Source organism: Sinocyclocheilus rhinocerous, unplaced genomic scaffold (genome assembly GCF_001515625.1).
Source record: "Sinocyclocheilus rhinocerous isolate Xijiao unplaced genomic scaffold, SAMN03320098_v1.1 scaffold8, whole genome shotgun sequence".
NCBI lineage: Eukaryota > Metazoa > Chordata > Actinopteri > Cypriniformes > Cyprinidae > Sinocyclocheilus > Sinocyclocheilus rhinocerous.
In genome coordinates, this window is record NW_015666800.1 from 2,692,217 (window position 1) to 2,715,388 (window position 23,172).

The following is a 23,172-nucleotide window of genomic DNA, read 5'->3' on the forward strand; positions in this document are numbered from 1 at the left end:
TTTTATCAAATAATCTTAAAAAGAAAAATGTATCTCAGTTTTTACTGTTTTCAACATTGATAATAAGAAATGTTTCTTGAGCATCAAATCAGCATATTGGAATGATTTCTGAAGGATCATGTGATGCTGAAGACTGGAGTAATGGCTGCTGAAAATTCAGCGTTGCAATTGCAGGAATAAGTCATATTTTTAAATATATTAATACAATAATAGAAAACAGTAGACAAATTGTAATAATATTTCACAATATTACTGTTTTTACTGTGTTTTTGATAAAAGCAGATTTGGACAGTAGTCCAACTGTTGAACAGTAGTGTATATGTACTGTAGGTAATTAAAAAAAGATTCTAATTTTTAACCTTTTGAATTAACTTTGATTTCTGTGCTGCTTAAAGTAAAGAACGCTTTTCAGGTTTAAATGAATGTGTTTGGGTGTCGCTCAATCCTGTCCCACCCTCCTGTCAGCAGGCTGTAGTGCCTTATGCCGCCTTTTCACCAATGAGGTGCAAATGAGGTCTTTGTTGTGATTGTTAGTAAGAAGCTACTGTATTTCTTCCCATTAATGCCACACCCAGAGCATCCATCATTTTTCCAGTGACACCCTCATGCTATGAGAACATTGATACGCATGGTTTCCAGGTCATTTCAGAGCTGATCATTAAGGAACAGCCAATTAAGACTGTCAGAGTATTGTGGGAGCCCCTCATGAATGTGCCCTTGGTCATCTAGCTAACACCTTAAAGATTGTACTTCTTTATTTTGTGTCTGTAAGATACACAAAGCATGCCAGACCTTATTAACACTTTGACAAAGTAGATTTGAGTGTTTCAAGGCAAACTGCATTAGACATCCCTGTAATTCAACAGACACGATACTCAAGAGGGGTAGGTAGCTTGCAGTCTTTTGGCTGGTTTACAGGTTGGATTTAAGGGGCGTTAATGTAACCAAACAAGCTTTGCAGCTTAGATCCTGCAGTGTGTAAATACACCTGTGCACCCCCTCTCTTTCTCTCTTTGTTATGTGCTAGTGCCAAGAAACATGGACAGAAATGCTTACCACTTCAAACAAAGGCGGCATTTGCATAAACTTGCTTGAATTATTCATTTTCCCCTTACCCCCGGTTTAGTGTATTGTAATACCATTATTATTTCATTAATTTGTTAACTGCTGCATTTGTATGTAACTGGATGAGAACGCTTCTACATGTAAAAGCCAAAAAAAACAACTGTTCACATTAGCATACGCTATATTAAATTCCTGTTGAGATGCTAGCAGTCTCTGTGATGCTCACGGCAAACTCTTTGTTAGCAAGTGTTGATGATTTCATTTCAGTGAGATGCCATGCTGCCTACTGCTGTTCCTACATAGGCAGCTGCCTTCTAAGGCAACATGGACCACCATCATGGAGCTGATTTGCACGGGAGACTCAATGGGCTGTGGAGTTCAACAAAGTTAGCATATGTTGCTAAGCTAACAGGCGTGATACTCCTAATAAGCATAACAATACATAAAAAAATTTGATAAAATGAATTATTTTTAATAACACTAAATTACTTTTATCAGACATGCGCAATATGTTTAATGTGTCCGCCAAATGCTGACGCCTCCCTTGATCCAGAGGCAGTATGTAGCAGCAACGAGCAGCGTTTCCTATGCAATTCCATTAGGATTTCATTATGATCTCCAGGGGCTGAGGCCTCTTTTAAATGTAATGAAAGGAATATTCTGTCTTGGGTCAAAGTCAGGGTGCCTTCGATTCATCACATGACGTCGGTTCCACAAACTCATCGATCTAAAAGCCTGAGATGATGTGTTGTGATATTGCGCTGGACTCTGGCCCTTCTCTGTCACCTTAGACACACTTGTGAAACCATTTTAGTTTATAACTACATGACTACAAGAACACTGTTAGACTCTGATATCAAATTCTTCAGTGATACGAACAGGTTCAAATGTGTCCTGTGTTTTACTGCAGGTTACATGGTCCGCTCCACTCATACCCAGTGGAGAAGTTGAGCGGTACGAGATCCGCATGCCTGATCCACGCATCTCACACACCAATACGTCCATGCTCAACCGTACTGTTACCAACCTGCTGCCCTACACCAACTACAGCATCACCGTCCTCGCCTGCTCAGGAGGTGGAGGCCATGTCGGAGGCTGCACTGAGAGCTCTCCAACGCTGGTTACTACATTACCCACAATCCCAGAAGGTCTGCCATCCCTGTCAGTAGTAGCCATCAGTGAATCTTTCCTGGCTGTTTCATGGCAACTCCCATCAAGGCCGAATGGGCCCAACATAAGGTAACCAATGAATGTTCAATCGATGTACTACATCTTAGTTCCTTGACACATTTAAGTAGTGTTACTTATTGAATTCATTACTTGTTATTTATTTATGTGCAATAATTAGTAGTAGTAGTACTACTATATTTGAGTATATATAGATATGGTTGTAAAATGGATGATAAAATGGATGTTTACATTCTTCAAAGTAAAATCAATTGTAACCAAAATTGTCATTCATATGGTAAAGGAATTTCTAAAATCTCTTGGGAATAATCCATAACTCTGCCATTTTGTATGAGAACAGCAAGGTTGTGGTCTCCCTAGGTTGTAAAGAGGGAGGCACAACGTAAAAGTTCTTGTTCTTTCTCACTGTATATTTTAGTCTGTTTTTGAGCTGATTAGGTAGTAAATAAAGGTCTGTTCACGGCGGATGATTACAATTCATGACTACTTTTCCCGCTGCTGCTCTGTTTGTTTAACTAGGCTTATAAAGCGCACATTAAGCTGAGCTCTCCTGATTACAGCCAAAATTAGCATTACTGTTGAGGGAGAAAGAAAGAGAGAGAGAAAAGACAAAAGCACAAACCCAGCGAAACAGCGGTGCGGGTGAAATGGCAGGAGGATTGTGGGAGTGGAGCAGGCTCTGATTATCTGGCTGTTTCCGCTGCCCTCAGATTTGAGCTGTTGAGACGGAAAACCCAGCAGCCCCTGGCCTCCCGTCCCCCCGAAGATTTGAATCTGTGGTACAATGTTTACGCAGGAACCAAATTGTTTCATGAAGATAAAGGCCTTAGCAGGTGAGATTACTGAAATTAGCTTTAATGCAAACTTTGCTTGTGTGTACAAAACTGTTTTTTGTGCACCGATGCCATCTTTTTAATGCTGTTCAAAGATACTTTGAGCAAATATTCCATAGAATTAAATTGTTTTCGGCTAATCTTTCTCTGGCACTCCTTGTGTGTACGCTGTAAAACTCCAACATAAAACCCCCAAATGTTTCTCATGTATCACAGGTTCTGTCATTTAGATTCATGCCTGACTTCATTTAAATGTTTTCAGTCCTTGTAAAAGATTAACTTTGAGCTTGACTTTAAGCAGCATATTTAAATACTTGACATTTAATGCAGTATTATCACAGCTTCTGTTAGTATTATACAGCCTCTTTCTTATAAACACACTTTTCAGTGGATATATTTAGAATAGTTATCATAATCAAATGTATTTAAGTATTTTTCCTATTTTTTGATTATATGTTTAGACTTTTTTTAAATTTATATGAATAAATTAAAAGTATTTTTAAAATATAAAATAATTTTCTATGCATACAGTATAAATTATTTAATATGTACATGTAATTATATAAATAATTATATATTTATATATTATAAGATTCTATGATTGTGGCTCCAGAAAATGTCCTTGTGCATAATGTTTTTAAATGTGTTACAGGTACACATGGTACGAATACAAACTTCTGGTTCACAATGATGTTGGCTACGCTTCAGGGGAGGTTGCCACAGGGGTCACACTGGCTGGGCAACCCCTCACCCCCACCAGCATATCTGTCCAAGTTCTCAATCATACAGCGATCCTGGTCAACTGGTCCACCCCCAGTAAGAGTCAAGAATCTCTATATTAAACTCATCCTGGCCCGTGACCGAAAATACATTTCAGGAAAGAATCTGTGTTTAGAGAACTTGTTTTTGAGATTGACCTTTAGTGTCCTGTCTCTCTTTATATTTTATGTTTCCAGCTCTGCAAGATTTGCAGGGAAGTGTGGAGGACTACATCCTTATGGTTCTGTCCACCCAGCACAGGCAGACTCTTGCACTTGACCCCGCTGCGACTTCTGTGGTCATCTCTGACCTGCAGCCCAGCACAGAGTACAAGCTCTCCTTGACTGTATCCAACGGCGCTCACAACATTACCAGTCCTGAGGTCAGCTGCACTACTACAGATGGAGGTGAGTGCATGCCACATAGATGTTTGATACACACATCTATTTTGACTGCTAAGCCACAGGGCCCCAGATTTGTTGTTTAACCTACCTGTTTTGACTGAATTTTTAGCATAAAACAAAATATTAAATGTATTTATTGTTAAGTGCATGTACTGGTTTTACCGTTTGTAATATTCTTGTTTGTCCCTTAAGTACGTGTAGGGGTTACACCGACTAATCGACTAGTCGACTTCAGTGCTCTGCCATGACACTTTAAGCTTGACGTCGACTAGTCGCTGGTCCTATAGAGGGCTCAACAGGATAAGAAATCTTTGAAGGACTTCCACATTTATGCTCCGTTTCCAAACAGTTCAAATGACAAATAAATGCATACTCTGAAAGCGCTCCACAAGACATGTGTGATTATATTACTGGATGCTCGAAATTGAACGGGAGAATGCGCGTTTTAAACAGCTTATTGTACAGGTACGTTAATCGCCTTTCTAATCTAATGTGCTGCTGCACTGTAACGCACACACATAGGCTACAGACAGTACCGCGTACATCATGCGCACAATCATTCAGCGCGGAAATGTACTGTCAACAATGTTCTGTGATTTCTCAATAAAATAGCTTAGAAACTGAAAAGTTCAAGCATATATTTCTTAATAACTAAATTCCACAGCTTCACTACTAGTAGAGAGACGCTGCCAGGTAGAATTAATTCACACACGCAATCGCTCTCACTAATGCATTCATATTAATGTAATCTTTACTGTGCTACTTTATCTGTATCTGATTTAGAATGAGCAGAAATCTTTGAGAAATATAACGACCCAAAGACAAAAGAACTGATAAAAAAGCTGTTATAGGAGCAACAGCCATGTGGGCAGCACTGTGTCATATGCCATAGCTGTGCACAAGGTGTTTGTCACAGCTCCAGACTTATTTGTTCATTAATGACGTCATCAGTGACTAGTCGACTTCGACTCGACTTTCGTCACATAAAAATCAGAAGTCATTCAACCCCTAACGTGTAGGCAGTCAAAGTCCGTATTGGAGTGATTCAGTTGAAAAATACATTTCTTGTTATGTGAATGGAATCGAAATCTCCAAACCTGTTTGCCAAGCTTACATTACCATTCAAAAGTTTGGGGTCAGTAAAAGTTTTTAATATAATTTTTAAATAAGTCTCTTATACTCACCAAGGATTTATTTTATTTTTTTAAATACAGTAAAACTATAATATTATAAAATATTATTGCAGTTTAAAAGAACTGTTTGCTATTTTAAAATATTTTAAAATATAATGTATTCCTGTAATGACAAATTGAATTTATAGCAGTCATTACTCCAGTTTTCATTGTCACATGATCCTTTAGAAACCATTTTGATGTGCTGATTTGATGCTCAGTAATAGTTTCTCAGTTTTGAAAATGGTTTTGCTGCTTAATATTTTAATTGTGGAAACCATGATACAATTTTACAAATATCATGTAAAAGTTTGCAAAGTGTCTTAGATGATATTTAGAATCCAAGTGGTTTAACTGAAATATGGAGTTTACTAGACCACAACCATCTCTGTATGTTTAACTGGATGAAATTTGGATTGAAGATATTGGCTAATTATGGTTTTCCTGTCAACACTTCAAATATTCCTGTGATTTCTGTCAGCCTGCCTCTCTCATATCATTCAAGCAGCCCCTGCTCAAAGAGATAAAAAACGGATGAGGAGAAGAACTGATTGATTGAATATTTTCCCTCTGTACTCTAAAGGCAAACCTCACAAGCTGCAGAAAAATTTGCCTTTACCAAAATTGTGATATCTTGACCTCTGAGCTATGATCAATAGTCATTAAGCTGTCCTCTTACACAGTTAATGTACTGATGCACTGATAGCACAGGAAACAGATGAAAGCTCAGCAAACCTCTTATGTACGCATACACACACACACACACACACACACACACACACTGCGGTGTGTTAAATTGTGCTTTACGCACTAAAAACTAAACAACTGGTTTTCCATAACATACCTCAACTTCTTTCTCTGTCACCTATCAGTATAATTAAAAACATTAGAATATCATTTGCTCCTAAATAAAGGTTACAGGTCATTTACCAAAGAGCTAGTAGTGGAAGCTTCATTATTTTACAGCCTAAAGGGCAGCTTATTAAAAGCAGTTGAACTTAAAAGATCATATATGCTGCATGATAGTGTATATGTTAAGAGCCCGCTAATTAAAAACTGGAATGGAGACGAGGTTGTCCATGCGAAGTCTTGCATTAATAATACAGCAGCAGAAATGACATGGAAAGAGACGCTTCAGGAGAGCACTGATATCGGTCACATACAAGTATGTCTCATCATTGCTCTTTTGGTCAATGATGGGGAGTAACAAGCGGGCACTAAGCATTTTTTAATAACTTGAGTAGTTCAGCTGCGTTCTAAACAGTCTAGCCTTTTCAAGTACTAAGCTACTTTTTCCAACTTTTTCAAAGTAGCTGCTTAATAATCGAGTCAATATCCAAATGTGCTCTCAGCTCTCCTATGTGTCTTCTGTCTCATATGCCATGTTGGGAAGTTGGTTAGCTCAGACAGTTCCTGAAAATGAACCCATTTGACAAATTATTCACTGATTCATTTGAGTTCCTGCACTTGATTTTACAGTTTTTGTTCTTTTTAAGAAATATTTAATACTGAATAGTGGTGTTCAATGCAATATTTTTGATACTTTTATATACTGTATATTAGGGTGCTTTTAGTTTTATTTGATTTAATTTAGTGTAAATTTATCTGTCAGACTTTCTCTTTATTAAGGTATTTTTAGTTGTAGATAATTACTGCTCTGCTCTTTAAAATTGTATTTAAAACAGATTTATTGATACATTTCAGGAGCTTTGATGTAGCCAGTGTACCTAACTACTTTTAAAAATAATGTTTTGTTTGTTGTTTGACTGTTTTAAAATATGAGTAACTTGTAGCTTGAGAGTTTAAAAGAAGCTTCTCCAGCACTTCTTTTATTGATTGATTGTCTGAATATTTCATTGATTAGTAACAATCCTTGCTTCTTAACAATGAAAATTAGTACTTTAGTTCATTAAGAACAATGTTAGGGTCCGTTCACACTGAACCCTTTATTTTTTCATTCATTCATTCATTCTTTTTTATTTTATTCACTTTTAATACATAAACTAGATGGACATTTGACTATTGCACTCACATCTTATGTCTTTTGCAGCGTCTTAACTGTTAGAAAAAGTTTAACTTTTTTTAGGTTCTGCTTTTATTTCATTCCACCTCCCTGTTTCTCACATTTTTATATAGAAAAATGTGGCCTGTATGAACCATTATTTAACCATCCTTTTAAGTGACATGCCACCCATTAATGCATGACCAACGGTGTTTAGGTAACTGTTAGTTTTTGCCGATACCAAAACATTTATCTGTCCCTCACAAACCTTCAGTAAGTTTTGCCGATACCAAAACATTTATCTGTCCCTCACAAACCTTCAGTAAGATCTGCTGTAAAGGTACAAGCACGTTACTAGAAAATATCTTAGATGGGGTCTCCTCACTTGTTGACCTTTGTGTTAGCAGGATATCTCCCTAAGGGAGACTTTTTGAGGCTTTGAGTAGGAAGAACAGCAGTTATATTCTTTAGAGAGAGTGTAAGTGTCAGGACCCCTGCTCTGTATCGAATTCATTCCCCAGCTCGTCATGTCAGCCAATGGCTTGTTCAAAGCCACTGCTGAGATATTTGATCTCTCAGCTGTCATTAGCACTACACTCATGTCTTTCAGCTCTCTTTCACAAACTAACTTCACTAGCCTCAGTAAAAAAAGCTTTATCAATCATTCCCTTTTTACATTCTTTCAGAAGAGCCTTACAAAGTTGTCACAATAGCTGTTTACTAGAGTCACATCAAGCTGAAAAATATGCTCTCTGGTCTTCTTTTGTAAGTCAGTGTGATTTGTCATGGGAAAGGAAGAGCTTGCAAAATACAGAGGGGGGGAAAAAGAAAAAGAAGGCGAAAATGGTGCAAGCTGTAGAAAGAATTCCCCAGACTGGCCCAGTTAACCCCCTCTGCCCCTGGTGCAGCACTCCAATCCCTGCGCGCTTCTCCAGGACTGATTCAATTTGCCCACAAACCATCTGCGGGAACCCCCAAAAGCAAGAGGGAAAGTGAAAGAGTCACACTCAGCCTTTTCTCATTCTGCCAGCCCTCCCTGATGTATTGCTGTCAGCATTCCCTGATGTACATATAAAATTACATTATTTATACACATGAGTGCACTCAGGAACACACATCAAACGGACACACGTGTACTGCTGCATTATTATTGGTTATTGTTTGAACTAGACAACTGAGGGACATATATATATATATATATATATATATATGTGTGTGTGTGTGTGTGTGTGTGTGTGTATATATTATTTTAAATGGTGTAGTTTAAATAGTGTAATGATATATGCAGCATCAGAATTTCTATGATTTCTATGAATAGTTTCCTTATACTGTAGTTCTCAACACTTTAAGCTAGGATAGGAGAACGTATTTTAACATAAAAAAAATACACAGATCAGCTTTAAGAAAATGCCTGTCCTTTTTTTGTTTATCCCTTTCTTTCTGTCTCTCTTTTTTATGCTCTTTTTCTAAGGCAGAAATAAAAGTGCTGCCCAAAGCCTTTTCAGAGACTATTAAGAGTAGAATATGCTGTGTGTTTATGCTACCGCTGGCACGATCTTGGTCTGGGGAAAAAAAGAGAAAAGAATGAAAAACGTCTCGGGTTACTTATGTAACCATGGTTCCCTGAGGGGAACGAGACACTGCGTCCTCTAGGTCCTCCAGGTCTTTTTCTGTAGATGTTGTTGGTCATTGTTTTACTCTTTGTAGAGACTACTGCAGACTTAAGGACCTCGAGCCTTCCCTGAACTTCGTCTTGGGCAGAGGTTAAAGAGACAAATCTTGAGGATTGAGCTCTTCAAAAGTGCTGGGGTTATGTCAATATGACCGTATGTTTTCATGTGGGCTCCAGTCCGCTGAGCTCTTCTGGGTAATTTAGTGTGGCTTTCTCTCTGTATTGCAGAACCTGAAGGACTCTTTCCTCCAGAGGTGGTGGTCCTAAATAGCACAGCAGTGAGGGTGCTATGGACAGCTCCTCTTGTTCCAAATGGTGTAGTCATAAAGTACTCCATCTATCGTGATGGCCATCTCTATGAGTCCACTAGCAATGGAACTGGATCACTGGAAGTGGGAGGACTTTTGCCGTTCACTGTCCACAGTATTCAGGTCTGGCCTTCTATCTAAACACACAAATACATAGTTTTATTTAGCGCATATTAAAAGTTCAAAATCTGAGACCACATTGAAAATCTAGGATCTAAAGGTTTTAGGATTTAAAATGGGCAAGTAAATAAATAAATAAATAAGGATTTTAAATCCTAAACTAATAATTATGTTTCTGTAATATTGCACATATAATTTCACTTATTTTTGTGCTGATTTTTAATTTTTAGTATTGTATGTAATTTTAATGTAAAATGGTCTCAGATTTTGGACATCACTTTGTTTTGGATTTAACCTGTGCAGTGGGACTGTACTCTGTGTTTAGGTGGAGGTGTGTACCGTGTATGCGTGTGTGGAGAGTAACAGCACTCAGGTGACCACGGTGGAGGACACACCGACTGAAATCGCCAAACCTCAGATTCAGGTGCTTAGCTCAAGGTGAGTCAGTCAAGCAGACACAGATAGTAGTGTGAATGTGAGTTTACCAGGGCTGCCTCTGACTAAAGATTTTTCTGGTCGACTAGTAGTCGATTTATTAATTTAATTAATTAAATATATACAGGGGGGTGGGGAACTAAACCATTAATATATAATATATAGCCTATTTACAAATGCATAAAGCTTGCCGCAAAGCACCGGCAAAAGTAATGACTGTGTTGGGAAAAATAGCAAGAAGATATTTTAATTATTTGTTAATAAACTAGCATTTTCTTAGTCAGTGTGTCGGCTGCAAAGATGAAGTGGACTCGCCATCTCCGCAGTACGGTTGGACACACCTTTAGAGAGAAATGCGCCTTTCATACAGATTACATAGAGTATTTGTTTTCTATTTGAATTGGTTAATTTTAATGTTGACATTTCAAGCTTTCTTTAGATATATTTCTCATGTCTGTGAGGCAAGTAGCCTATACGCTGAGTTTCGCCACGCTTGAGTTTTGTGTGCATGTTGTGGATAATCTATTGGTTAAATATTCACCATCCCTTCGAAGTGTGACATGGTGAGCCCAAACAATCCATCTACCATCTACATTCGGGGTGCCCAATCCTGTTCCTGGAGATCTTACTGTAAAGTCTGATCAAACACAACTCAACCAGCTCATTTAGATCTGCAGGAGCACTTGATAATTGCAGACAGGTGTGCTTGATCAGGTTTGGAACTGAACTCTGCAGGTACAGTAGGTAGATCGCCAGGAACAGGATTTGGCATCTCTGATCTACATTGTTCCTTCAATTATTTTATAAAATAATGATCAATAATTACAAAACAAGGGTAGTTCACCAAATTTGTCTCTTTATGATACATGTGAAGTGTCCAAATGTGCACAGCACAGCTACTTGAGCCATTTTATTTTCCCTGTATGTCTATGGTTTTGCACTGGAAAATAAAGTGGGATGTATAGTTTTCACATGTTTTACTGTTGTCTTACATTGAACTTTTGCTAACTGGTGGTTAGTGAACATTTTGAGATGACTTGAAAACGGTTGCAGCCAGTGTTGACTCAGTGCACTGTACACAATATAAGAGAACCTTACACATACTACAGTGTAACACAGTGTAAGCACTTGTAAAAAATTGTGTTTTTTGAAGGCCCTAGGGCTCTGTGTGCCATAATAAGCCATAATTCACACATTTCCTGCCGTGTTGTCTCCCACCCTCATGTCATATCACCAGTGTGCTGTACTCACTCCCAATAGAATACTAACTACTGATCGATTGGCCCGACATGGCTGGCCATGGCCTACACATGCCCCAAACAGTTCATTTATTTGCCACGCTAGATTTGCTCGAGTGGAATTTAATCAATAGCTAATTCATTAATTCTGTCTCTGGTGCTATGTGGGGGCTGGGAACAGGAATTGGCGGCTGGCTTAAGCTTTGATTGAAATATGACAAGTGCTGCAACCGATGGCTTACACACTGCTGCCGCCCAATATGAATTCCAGTTATTTCTCTCCATGAGGGATTAACGGTGGGCAGCAAATGACACCCTTTGTAATATAATACTAACGCATTTGTTATAGGAAAGCTGCTTCCCCATCCCTGACCCCTCAAGAAAAAAAGTAAGCATGAATAATATTTAGTTTTTTTTAAAGCCCACAGTAATCTCCAAACGATTCTCTGTCTGTACTTTAAAAGAGGAAGCCTTGTCGCATTTCATGAATTCCTAATCAGATACTAAGGTCTGTCAGCTTTAAGTCGTCAGAGGCCTTCACTATCAATTAGCTTCCTCATCAGGGAGGGGACAGAGGAGAGGAGAGAGACCCACGCAAACCGTAATTATGTCATTCTCTACGTCTTGCGTATGTGACAAGAGATTTGCACAACACAAAAGATATGGGCAAAAAGCAAAGGAAGCCAAATCACAGAGCGGTATGGATATTATCATGTATGGAGAGGAGATGAAAAAGATGATGAAAACAAAAGCACATTTCCATAAGGTTATGGCAACAGTTAAGAAAGAAATAAGGCTTGTTTAATGGCTTTTTGGTTTTTCCTTCCTGTTTGCTCTCTGCAGTGTTCCATCAGGCAGCAAACTGCACCGCCAGATGCAAATGTTTTTTGTGTTGTTTTGTTTATTGTTTTGTTGTCCAAAACCCTGTCCTTCCCTGCCTACTGTTCCTTTAGATAGCAAGCTGCACCACCAAATGTGAATTTTTTGTTTTGTATTTACTTGCTTGCTTGTTTCTTATTTACTCATTTATTAACTAATGCTAATAAAAAGTGTGTTGCTTACAGTATGCCACAGCAGGATTCCTAGTATGTGCCATTTAAAACTTATTCATAATCAAACTTGCCTTAAAATACATAAAATAAATTTGTTGCTATTACTAAATATTACAAAATGGGATACAGTAAAATTCTTGTAATACAACTTAATATTTTAATGACATAATACAGGTCTCAATATTTTATCCAGTATCTCAAAGTAAGCAGTAGTGAACAAAAATTGTTCCTTTCTGTGGAAAGCCAGCTCTCCTGCATGATGAGTGGAGAGGAAAATCAATACAAGAAGTACATCAGAAAAAGAAAAGATGACACATATCATAACTCATACTGCACAGCACATCTATTTGGCTCTAGTATATCAAGTTGTAGAAAGCGCTATATAACGAGGCGATTATCACCATTTTTCTATTATATTACATGCTTTCTCCTTGACAGTGACGGAACAAAAACAAAGTATGAACTAAAACCAGACTGACAATATACACCAAGTGATGAGCAGTATTTGTGAAGGTGTAATATCTGTGCTTTGTCTGTATACTGTATGTGTTAGATCAGTTCAACTAGAATGGACATCACCTGGTAAGCCCAATGGCATTCTGGGAGGATATGACGTGTGGCGGAGGACCCTGCAGCGGTGCGAGGAGCTGCAGACCCAGCAGGCGTTTGCTCCTCAGGCTCACTGCTCGTACATGGAGTGCCTTGCAGAACAAGACTTCTGCGGCAAGACCTGTTATAAGCCTGAGACACAGGTAACTACTCACTAACCTCTATTAAACTGTTATGCTTAGATCATTAGTTTTGATGGTAGAGTATTCCATGAAGAAACAGTGACGAATCAGTTGGAGTGGCTGGTATTTATCTATGAAGCACAGTCCCTGTGATTGGTTTCAGTAAACAGATTAACTTGTCTTCTGCAATTGCTTCCATCCTGGTGTTATTGAAATACAGCCAACTTGGCAAGCAAACACAGGCCATACGTCTCCACCAGCTTAAATCAGACAGTAATACACTAGAGACAAGCACACAAAGAGAACACAACTCAGATAAGGACAAGAGCTCTCAAAGCTGTAAAGCAGTATAATAGAAAAATGAGTTTCACAGAGGCAACATGACACACTATTGTGATAATGTGTTAATGGAGCTCGTATTGAATTCAGCATTATCCATAGTTTAACACCTAGTGAAAGGTGTTTTTGTTTGATTCTTTATTAGTACTAATAGGAAATATCAGCTATAATTAGAGATGTCAATTTAATGTGTTATTTTAATTATAAAAAAGGTAGAAAAATGAACACATTTAAACATGCTGTAAATTCTACGATAGGGGATTTCCCTATTGTCTGGGCAATTTAAGCTGGTCCAGTGGTTCTGAACAGTTTTGACTTGAAGGCCCTTCATTGTCCAACACTATATCCCAAGACTCTAATCAAAATGTGATGAATTAAATTAAAATTTTAAAGTCAGCATTAATTGAAAATTCACACTCTCTATGTCCTAATTGGACTTGTGAAAGATTCATCAATGCATCATTTATCTCTGGTGATGTGTTCCAGACTTTTCCAATCATTTAATCCCTGCCCCCTTCTTACAGTGGACTGCAAGCTTGCCTTCATATCTGCCTCCATCCAATAAACAACCGATGGATTTTATTTTTTGATAATCGTTTTTACTTAGATACCTTGTCAGAAGCCTATAACTCTGGCTGAAATTGTCTTTTGAGGGCAATTACATACTGTATGCACAAGCTTTATTTTTGTACTGCCTTTACATGTAGTGGTTGTAATTCTCAGGAGTTTGATAAACTGGGTTCAAGTAGGTTTAAAAGTTCAGACCTCTCTCAAAGGCACAGCAGAGGAGGTATTTACTGGATGCCATTTTTCTACTGGAAGCTGGGCCAGAAGGTAAGGACAATGTCAGTGGCTCAGGGCAATACAGATTTTTCAGACACCACAAGAGTATCATCTCAGCGCTATGAGAATCTATCCTGCCCTGATTTCTCGCCAAAGTAGGCAGCGGAGTCTGGCTAAATATAGCCCGCCGCTGTGGAGCGAAGAGATGGGCTGGAGTTCTACCTGCGCTCACATGTGCCTCTGCGGGCCCTCAGGGCTGAGGCATTGCCACCTCTTAAATTCCTAATTGTCTTGAGGAGTGAGAAACTTGTATGGGCAATGTATTTGAATTGCATATATTTTTATGTGTTTTATTGTTACAGGTATGCTGTGCAGGAACTGTTCACAGCCTAAATCAGTCTCATCAGTGTTGTGAAGAGCGTTATGTTCCAGCTTTAGAGGATTCTGGGAGTGTGTGTTGTGGAGGTCAGTTTTTCCAGCCTATGCCTCAACACCAGTGCTGTGGAGGATATTACATACTAGTTCCACTAGGTATGCACTGCATTCAGCATTAACACAGCCAAATGTGAATTCAAGTTATGCTGCATAAAAATATCAATCTCAGTATTTCTTCCTTATTTTTTAAACATTCTTTTATTTTACATCACGTACTGTAGTTGATTGTTCTATATGTGTTTTGCAGGAGAGGTCTGTTGTCCGGAGTCTGTGGAACGGCGTGTATCTGTTGGTCTCGGGGACTCGTGCTGTGGTGGGAGTCCTTTCATGTCTGGAGCCAGACAAATCTGCTGTGGGGGGCGTCTTTATGATGGCTTCAGCTCCCAGTGCTGTGGAGGACAGCTAGTCCCAAGAGAGACGGTGTGCTGTGGTGCTGCTCACCAGGGGACGCCCCATAAACATGTATCAGGTTAGCTTGGAGAAGCATGCTTGTCGAACAGTGGTTTTGTTTTCAGTCACAACTGCAATGTATTGTACACTACCGTTCAAAGGTTTGGGGTCAGTAAAGTCTCTTATGCTCACCAAGGCTGCATTTATTTAATGAAAAACACAGTAAAACCATAATATTGTGAAATATTGTTACAGTATGAAACAACTGTTTTCTATTTTACTATATTTTAAAATGTTTTTTAATCCTGTGATGCAAAGCTGAATTTTCAGCAGCCATTACTCCAATCTTCAGTGTCACATTCTAATAGGCTCATTTGCTGCTCAAGAAACATTTCTTGTTATTATAAATGTTAAAAACAGTTGGGCTTTGTAATATTTTTGTGAAAACCATGATACATTTAGTTTTTCAGGGTTCGTTGATTAATAGAAAGTTCAGAAGAACAGCATTTGAAACAGAAATCTTTTGTAATGTTATAAATGTCTGTACTGTCACTTTTTATCAGTTTTTTGATCAATGCATCCCTGCTGAATAAAAGTGTTTCTTTCTCTCTTTCAAAAATATTACTGATCCAAAACTTTGAACAGTAGTGTATTTTAGAGAAAAGTTGGTTCCGGTCCTCATATTTGATTGGTCCAAGTCATATCTGATCTGCAGTCGCAGTCCAGCACAGAAGTGAACCACTATTGATAACATAAAGTATAATTTGCATTTCCCACATCACACTTATAGTACAATCCATTTATCACAGCCGCTTGTCAGAGAGCAGAATTGTACTGTCAGGACCACCTTAAAATCATCTCCTTCTACAAAACAGAAAATGTGGCACTAGCAAACTTTAAATGGGCCAAAGCACGTATGACCACTTCATTGTGGCTAAGTTTAGCCCTCACTCCTTAGTGACTTTCTAACGACACTGTGGTGGGTGTCAGAGGAGCTGAACCCTCTTGGGGTCACCCAGGCTCCCCTGCAGTGCCCTGCTAAAGTGGGCACCTGGGCACAGATGGGCTGGATGGGCACTGGCCCTGGTGTCAGCCATCTTTGTCAGGCTGGATGATGGAGCTGAGTCTATCTGAGCACCAACCAGAGCTGTGCCAAGCCCACAGCAGGCTCCCAGGATGCAACAGAACTAATGGCCACCATGAGGTCAGTGGCATCAGTGTATTTATCATACAAACACACTCTCCAAGTCGTTCGGTGGCTTCGGTAGCATCCTGGGATTGAATCATTTTCAAGCTTTGGTTAATCACCCTGCCCTTGATATACAGTTTTTCAAAGCTGTCCCCCTTTTTTTGGGAACTTAATCACTTCATTCGTTTCACTACATACCTGGAGTTATTTCAGAAGCTAGCAGAAGCTTCAGAAGCTCTTCCTTTGGTTCATCTTACTGAAATAAGGCAGATGAAGAAGTCATCGCTCATTAAAGAGAGGATCCTGGGGAGAGCATATGTTATGATGGATAGTACTGTTAGGATAACTAAAGGCCATTTGCCTGGTAGCCACACCGCTGGTGCGCGGAGCTGGGGGCTCACGCCGCGAGCTCCACGCTGGCTCCTCACTCTGTCAGCCTGCTCTATTATTGAATGAGCTACTTAACCTTGATAAAGACACCCCGACTCCCTCAAGGTTCCGTCTCCTTTAGCGGCGGTGAGTGTCTCTGCAAATATAAGCTAATAGACAGATAATGCGGCATATGCCATGAGCTGCTATCCTCTTCTACTGGCTAAGGAGGATGTAATGTAAAAGCTGAAATGTGCTGCAGACTGTGGTGAAAGCCTAATGGGGGCTCAATTAGGTTTATTAGGCATATGACTGCTTATTTCTTTAAATTTTGATGGTGATTATATATCATATGTGAGATTTTTACCATAGTTAAGCTATGTTACTAGTTAAACTAGTTACCATTGTTTTTCCATGAAGTAAAGTGTCTAACTCCCCTTAACCATGGTAAAATCACTGTAACGCTTGACCTCTCATGTCTAATTGTTTGTATAAAATGCCAACAACAGCAAAAGACTCTGTAGGAAATTTGAGATTTTTGTTTTCTGAAAGAAATTAATAATTAATGTTACCAACCGCATATTTTTGAATGGTAGTGTAGTTCATTTGCATTGACTAATACACTTGATGCATTCAAATGTGATTCAACCAATCAAATTATAGTGCATTTAGTATATTTTAAATAGATGCGTATTTTAAATTTAGATGCCATATATATTTAGGCCTGTCTTCAAGAGTGGGTTGTCAGAGAGAAATTTGTCTGTTTTTCTATTTGTGTTTCTGAACTCTGTTGTTCAGAAATGCCATGACATTGTGTTTAAGCTGCACGTGCTCCTCCAGATTGTGGAAATAGAATCACAGGCGGTTTTCTGAGGATGTCCCACTGAGATCCAGCTGATGGCCGATGGAAATGTGATTACTGGGTCCCCAAAGTGCGATCTGTCACACATTACACTCTAGCCTGTCAGGACTCGCAGCGCTCCGGCACAGCGGAGATGGAATTGTTGGAGACAGCCATCAGCTGTTTGAAAAGCTGCCTGTGAACCAATCCCTTAACCAGTCTCAAAAGAACTGCTATTAGTCAAATTACAAAAGAAAATTAACAATGTCACCTTTTGGGCACGGTGTATAAATCACTAAAGAAACAATCGATCGATCAATAAGCCAGATAATAAATCAATTAAAACAGAATTATGTGCCATACAAAGTCTCTAGTATTTTGCTTTTTGATGGATGATTACAGAGTCATTACACTTTTTTTAAACCGAATGTTATAGTATCATTTCCATTGTTTACATTAAAAATAAATATTACATTATATTATATTATATTATATTACATAATAAAATACTAGATATCATAAATATTATTTGCTATTGGTATATTACATAGTGCATTATTTTTTTTATTAAATATTTTTCTGATCATTTAGATTCTGTATGTTTAATGAAAGAACTAATCACAATTTTTTTTTATTATCTGTTTTCCAGTCTATTTTTTACTTTAAAAAAGCAGTATTTATTTTAAAACCTTTTAATATATGAAAAATTATAAAATCTTTGAACATTTTTGAGTGAAGCAATAAAATTGAATCAAACGTTCCAACTCTAACACAGTTTTGCAACTCTAATGACACAGGCTTAGAAAACATCATAACCAAATAGAACACATAACAATTATCGTTATTTTATCAATGTTGCCTAATTATAACCCAAATTATAACCAAGATTTCACACCAGTTACAGAAACAAATACATCTGTTTGAAGTTGAACTGTGAAACATTTCATCATCCACCATGACAAGTTACGAAAGCCTTTAAACTGTCGAAATCCAATCCAGTCTTCTGAATGTTTCCATTTGAGACATGAGAAACAGTTTAGACAATAGCCTTCAGTAATACAGGGTATTACTGTAAATGTCCCGCTGTCCTGTTTAAAGTTTAGATTTGGATTACAGGGTTTTCTGCATCTGGAGGCTTGGTGTCATACGGAGAGCTCTTTTAATATCTGCTTATGTACAGAGCTTTGCTTTAAAAGCACAGTGCCTGTATCACAGTCAAGGTTATATCTGAATATTTTACTCCATTTAAGTGTTAAAAGCTTTAGAGCTGTGTGTGTGTGTGTGTGAGAGAGACAAGGATCATAAGAGTGGGTGTGGGAATGGCTGTGACGATGTCAAAAAAGTGCAATAATTAAATATATTCTCAAGGACACAATGAGCATTTGCGAGTGGAAATTATCCCGGTGGCTGAATGCATCAGTGTCTGCGTTGTATTTGTTACTGCACGAGTGCTTCATCATGGCTCATATGTCCTCATATTGTTCTGCCAAAACTGTCTTGCAAATGACAAGACATGAATGCCAGAAAGGGGATCATTCTGAACACACACGTCTGGATCTTTTTTGCTGAGATGGATTGGAGATCATACAGATTAAGACCATTTTCTTTCAACACAGTTATGATGATAGCTTTTCTTACTTTAATCATGCCTAATAATCTCAGTTAATATCCTTGAGCAATTAAAGCATTTTGCATGGCTCAACTACTAATCACAAAGTACAGACTCCTAATGCTTTTTTGTTTGGTTTAGGAATAGTGGTGTCAGAGCACTGATGGTGACGGTTCTGATGTTTTAATGTTGTTTTAATAACAAGACTGTGTATAGTAGTGTAGGTTTTTAAAGATTTTATACATTAAAATTAGGTAATGTGTTAGGTAAAACTTGTCTTGAGTTTTTTTTATTTTTTTTATGTGAATTGTTAATGTTAAATGTTTTTAAAATGTTAATTTGGATGGATGGATGGATAGATAGAAATTAACATTAACTATGATTATGCTGTAAAATATTGTAAATTGTTAACTAATGCATGAACAGTTAACATATACAACCTTGTGTAAATTGTGTCGTGGACGTGTTTTTTGCATTTAAAAAAATAACTCAAGACGCAGGGCAGTGGAATGAAAAACAATTTATAGAGATTTATTTTTTAAAAGTTGAACTTTTAAACTGAGCATCTAGTGTTTAGAACACTGCGTCATGAAAAAGACTTGAGCACGGTCAAACACATCCATATAGCACATGTTTAAATAGAAAAACAATGGAAAGGCAGTGCAGCGGAATGCAAATACACATTCTTTGTGAATGGCTCCTTACGGTTTAATCTCAAAACTTTAAAAAGTAGAAGTAGAAAAAAAAACCTAGAGCAACCAAGTGATATTCAAAAGTGCCATTTGTTGCATTTCTGTCATGTGCATTACAAGTTTTATGTTCAAACTTAAATCTCCCCCTTTTGTTCCTCCTTTCAGATTCCCCAAAGAGCAGTGAAAATATTACTGCTGCCCAAGCACTTTTTGTCACATGCAACCACGGCCAATGGATGAAATGAAGAAAGTCAGTTTAATGTGCTGTCCTTTCACCTCTCCCTCAGGAATGCTTGGAATAAATAAATGAATGAAACAGCCAGGGAACAATGTTTTTTAAACTGACCGTTTGATAGCTTTGAAACATTCCTTTTTTCTGTTCCTCCAGTGGCTAAAGTATATTTTATTTAACCAGGATAAATACATACTGTAGCATGTAACATGCACCTGACAAATGAGTTAAAAATGCTTGCAAATGATCATTTGAAAGAAAAAAAATGGATTAATAAAGCAAAAAAGCACATTTTCTTTCAAAAATTTTTAATGTTCACTATGTAAAGCTAGAGCTCTATGAAGTTCTTTTGCTCTGTGAGTATGACTTTGAATGTGCTCATCCATCACTGTTTTTTTAAAAGTGCTTTTGTTTGTTTGAAGTTTTAGTTTTACTATCCAAAGGCTTGTGTAAGCCACAGCACACATTTTTATCAGTTGCTCACTGCATGCTAAATATTTACTTATCATTAAGTGAATGAACCTTAATTCACACAGCCTAAGCACCTTATGCTCGCCTGTGTTCACTCGCACTCTAATGAATGTATGCAAATCCATCATAAATCTGAAGATTAGCTAAATCATTTTGCAGTGCTTAAAAAAACAAAGCGTGAGCTAAAAGGGTGCTCATGTTTTTGCGCCGTGCCTACACCAGATTTAGAGGGGCAGTGGCTTTCCCTCCTGTTATATTCATAGCGCGACAAAGGTGGAGATGAAGGAAAATGAATTGTTTTAGCTGACAGGCCAAGGTCAAGTGCGGGAAACAAAATAGAAGGACATCCCCAGCTAAGAGGTCAGGGTGTCAAAGTTCACTGGTCTTTGAATGAAATATCATGAAAAATGCACCGGGGCAGGGATGGGACGGGATTGCAGAGCTATTTTGGAAAAATTGTTGAGCTGTTTATTTGCAAGTCATTGGAGCTGAAGTAATGCACCCTGGGAATTGCCACCAAACACAGCGCTGCAACATCTGCTGTCCCTAAGTGAGTTAGAGCACGTCAGACATCTTTATGTCACTGCAGAGCCGTGATGGATGCGGCCTCTAGAAAACGTTGCATAAAAATCTGCTGCACCATTTTGGCCGTTAAGTGAAATTACTATTTAAATTAATGGCACTGTCACAGTTTATCTGTGCAAAGAATGAACGCTGATTAGGGTATTAAACAATTAGCAATTTATCATACTGGTGGTTGATGGTAATTATAGTAGTGATGGTTTACCCAAAGAAATAAACCAGGAGTCACTTCCTGTTAGAAGAATATTAAACTGCTTTTCAGATAATTCTATTCTTTCTATATAGCATGTTCGAACAGTTTCATCTTCTTGGTCCTTATTACAGTTCCTGGCATATGCCTGAAAATACAGTTTTATAGTTTGGATATTAATGCAAGCTTTTCTCGAAATGTATATTGAGTAATATGTAGTATAAGTAATCTGACTGTCGATGTATGCTAGCGTTCAAAAATATGGGGTCAGTAAGTCTCTTGTGCTCGCAAAGACTGCATTATTTTAATCAAAAATGCAATAAAAATAGTGATATTGTGAAATAGTATTACAATTTAAAATAACTTTTGTATTTTAAGATATTTTAAAATGTAATTCATTCCTGTAATGGCAAAGCAGTATTTTCAAGAAACATTTCTTATTATTATCAATGTTGAAAACAGTTGTGCTGATTAATATTTTTGAGGAAACTCTGATACTTTTTTGGGGGGATTCTTGGATGGACAAAGTCCAAAAGAACAGCATTTATTTGAAATAGAAATCTTTTGTAATATTCTGAATGTTTTTACTCCCACTTAATAAAAGTATTAAATAAAAAATATATAGAAATCTTACTGGCCCCAAATTTTTGAACAGTGGTGTCAAAGCAGGTATTTTAATACCCCTCAAACATAGCTGTGTTTGCAAGGCTGGTGCGTGTTTGTTGAGTCAGGCCTCAGAGAACGCTGTGATGCTTTTAGAGGTAATAGGAGAGGATGCAGATATGGGTGCTGTGCACTGATGGGAGGAGACAGTGGCCAAATCACCAGGTGAAGCTGATTCCTCATGCAGCACGGCCGTCTGCATCTTTTGCATGTCAGCTGCGCATGCAGCTCTCTGACATCCACTAGAAACGTCCCATGAGCTGTAATGGCCACATGTTGGATTTTAAAAAATGTGCATGTTTATGTCAAAGATGTTTTCATATGCATTATTAGTTGTGTTTCAGTTTAGTTTTGCGATTCCCCATGGCAACAGTGCTGCGGTGAAGTACCAGGATGAAGTCTGAATAAATTCCAAGTGCCATTCAGACAATGTTCTAAACTGCAATTCATAAATTTACTGCACTATTACAATGGATTATGATGATTAAGGCTCTCTTGCTTATTAAAAAGCAGTTTGTGTCAGCATTTTCCATGTGTATAAATTTGTTTTACATAGGCTTCATCTGCTGTGGAGAGCACTACATCAACACATCCACTTCCTGGTGCTGCACGGGTCCCGGCGGAGAGTCTAAAGTCCATGTGGTGGAGAACAGGATGGCGTCGTTGAAGTGCTGCTGGTCAGAGGTGATTGATCAGGAGGAAGAGTGTTGTAATGGAGTGGGCTTCAATCCGCTCACATCTGTGTGTGCTGACAGAGCCCCGGCCAGCATCCTCATCCTGGTAATTAACACTTTCACTCAGAGTGACATATTCACTGTATACTCATTCAGCAATAGTTCTTCAGGATGAAGACTTAGTGGAGACTTTGCCCTCAAGCTGTTCTGTAGTGTCACGCCAGTTTCTCAAACTCAGATTATAGCAATGCTTTGCCAAAATTTTCCAAAACCGATTATGGAGAGACTAGTACTGTGTAGCTAGACTTTTGACTAAATGTGTGGTCCACACTTTAGCGAAGAACTGCCACTGATAGAAAAAAAAAGTTGGTTTTTTTTTTGTTGTTGTTTTTTGTGATGTTTAGGTGCGGGTTTATCAGAAACCATTGATCCCACTATAATAGAGGGAAATTTTAAATTTATTCAAATCAGCCCTGTGTGAAAAACAAGTGCTCTTTATACCTTTAAAAAGAGTACTTATTATGGAAATATACTTAAGTGTGAACTATATGTAATTGCATGTTAATTACAATAAATTAAAATGTATTATAGTTTAAATTTATATGACATTTAGTTACTTAAGATTAGTAGGTCTTAAGTACATCCTTGTATGTAATTTAATAGTTACTTCTATAGTCTTTGAAATAGGGCTAAAGCGCTCTGCTGAATGTGCTCACAAGCATTTATAGTTAACT

At 38.0% G+C, this 23,172-nt stretch overlaps 1 protein-coding gene across 1 annotated transcript in view; it reads left to right on the forward strand.

Moving 5' to 3' along the window:
• LOC107733123 (Usher syndrome 2A (autosomal recessive, mild)) overlaps positions 1 to 23,172 on the forward strand; it is a 209,374-nt gene that overhangs the window by 132,246 nt on the left and 53,956 nt on the right. The window contains 10 exon segments of the mRNA XM_016544622.1: positions 1,976 to 2,304; positions 2,964 to 3,086; positions 3,739 to 3,902; positions 4,043 to 4,252; positions 9,324 to 9,526; positions 9,849 to 9,961; positions 12,802 to 13,000; positions 14,464 to 14,632; positions 14,784 to 15,005; positions 22,321 to 22,544. Coding sequence (XP_016400108.1) covers positions 1,976 to 2,304; positions 2,964 to 3,086; positions 3,739 to 3,902; positions 4,043 to 4,252; positions 9,324 to 9,526; positions 9,849 to 9,961; positions 12,802 to 13,000; positions 14,464 to 14,632; positions 14,784 to 15,005; positions 22,321 to 22,544 — 1,956 coding nt within the window.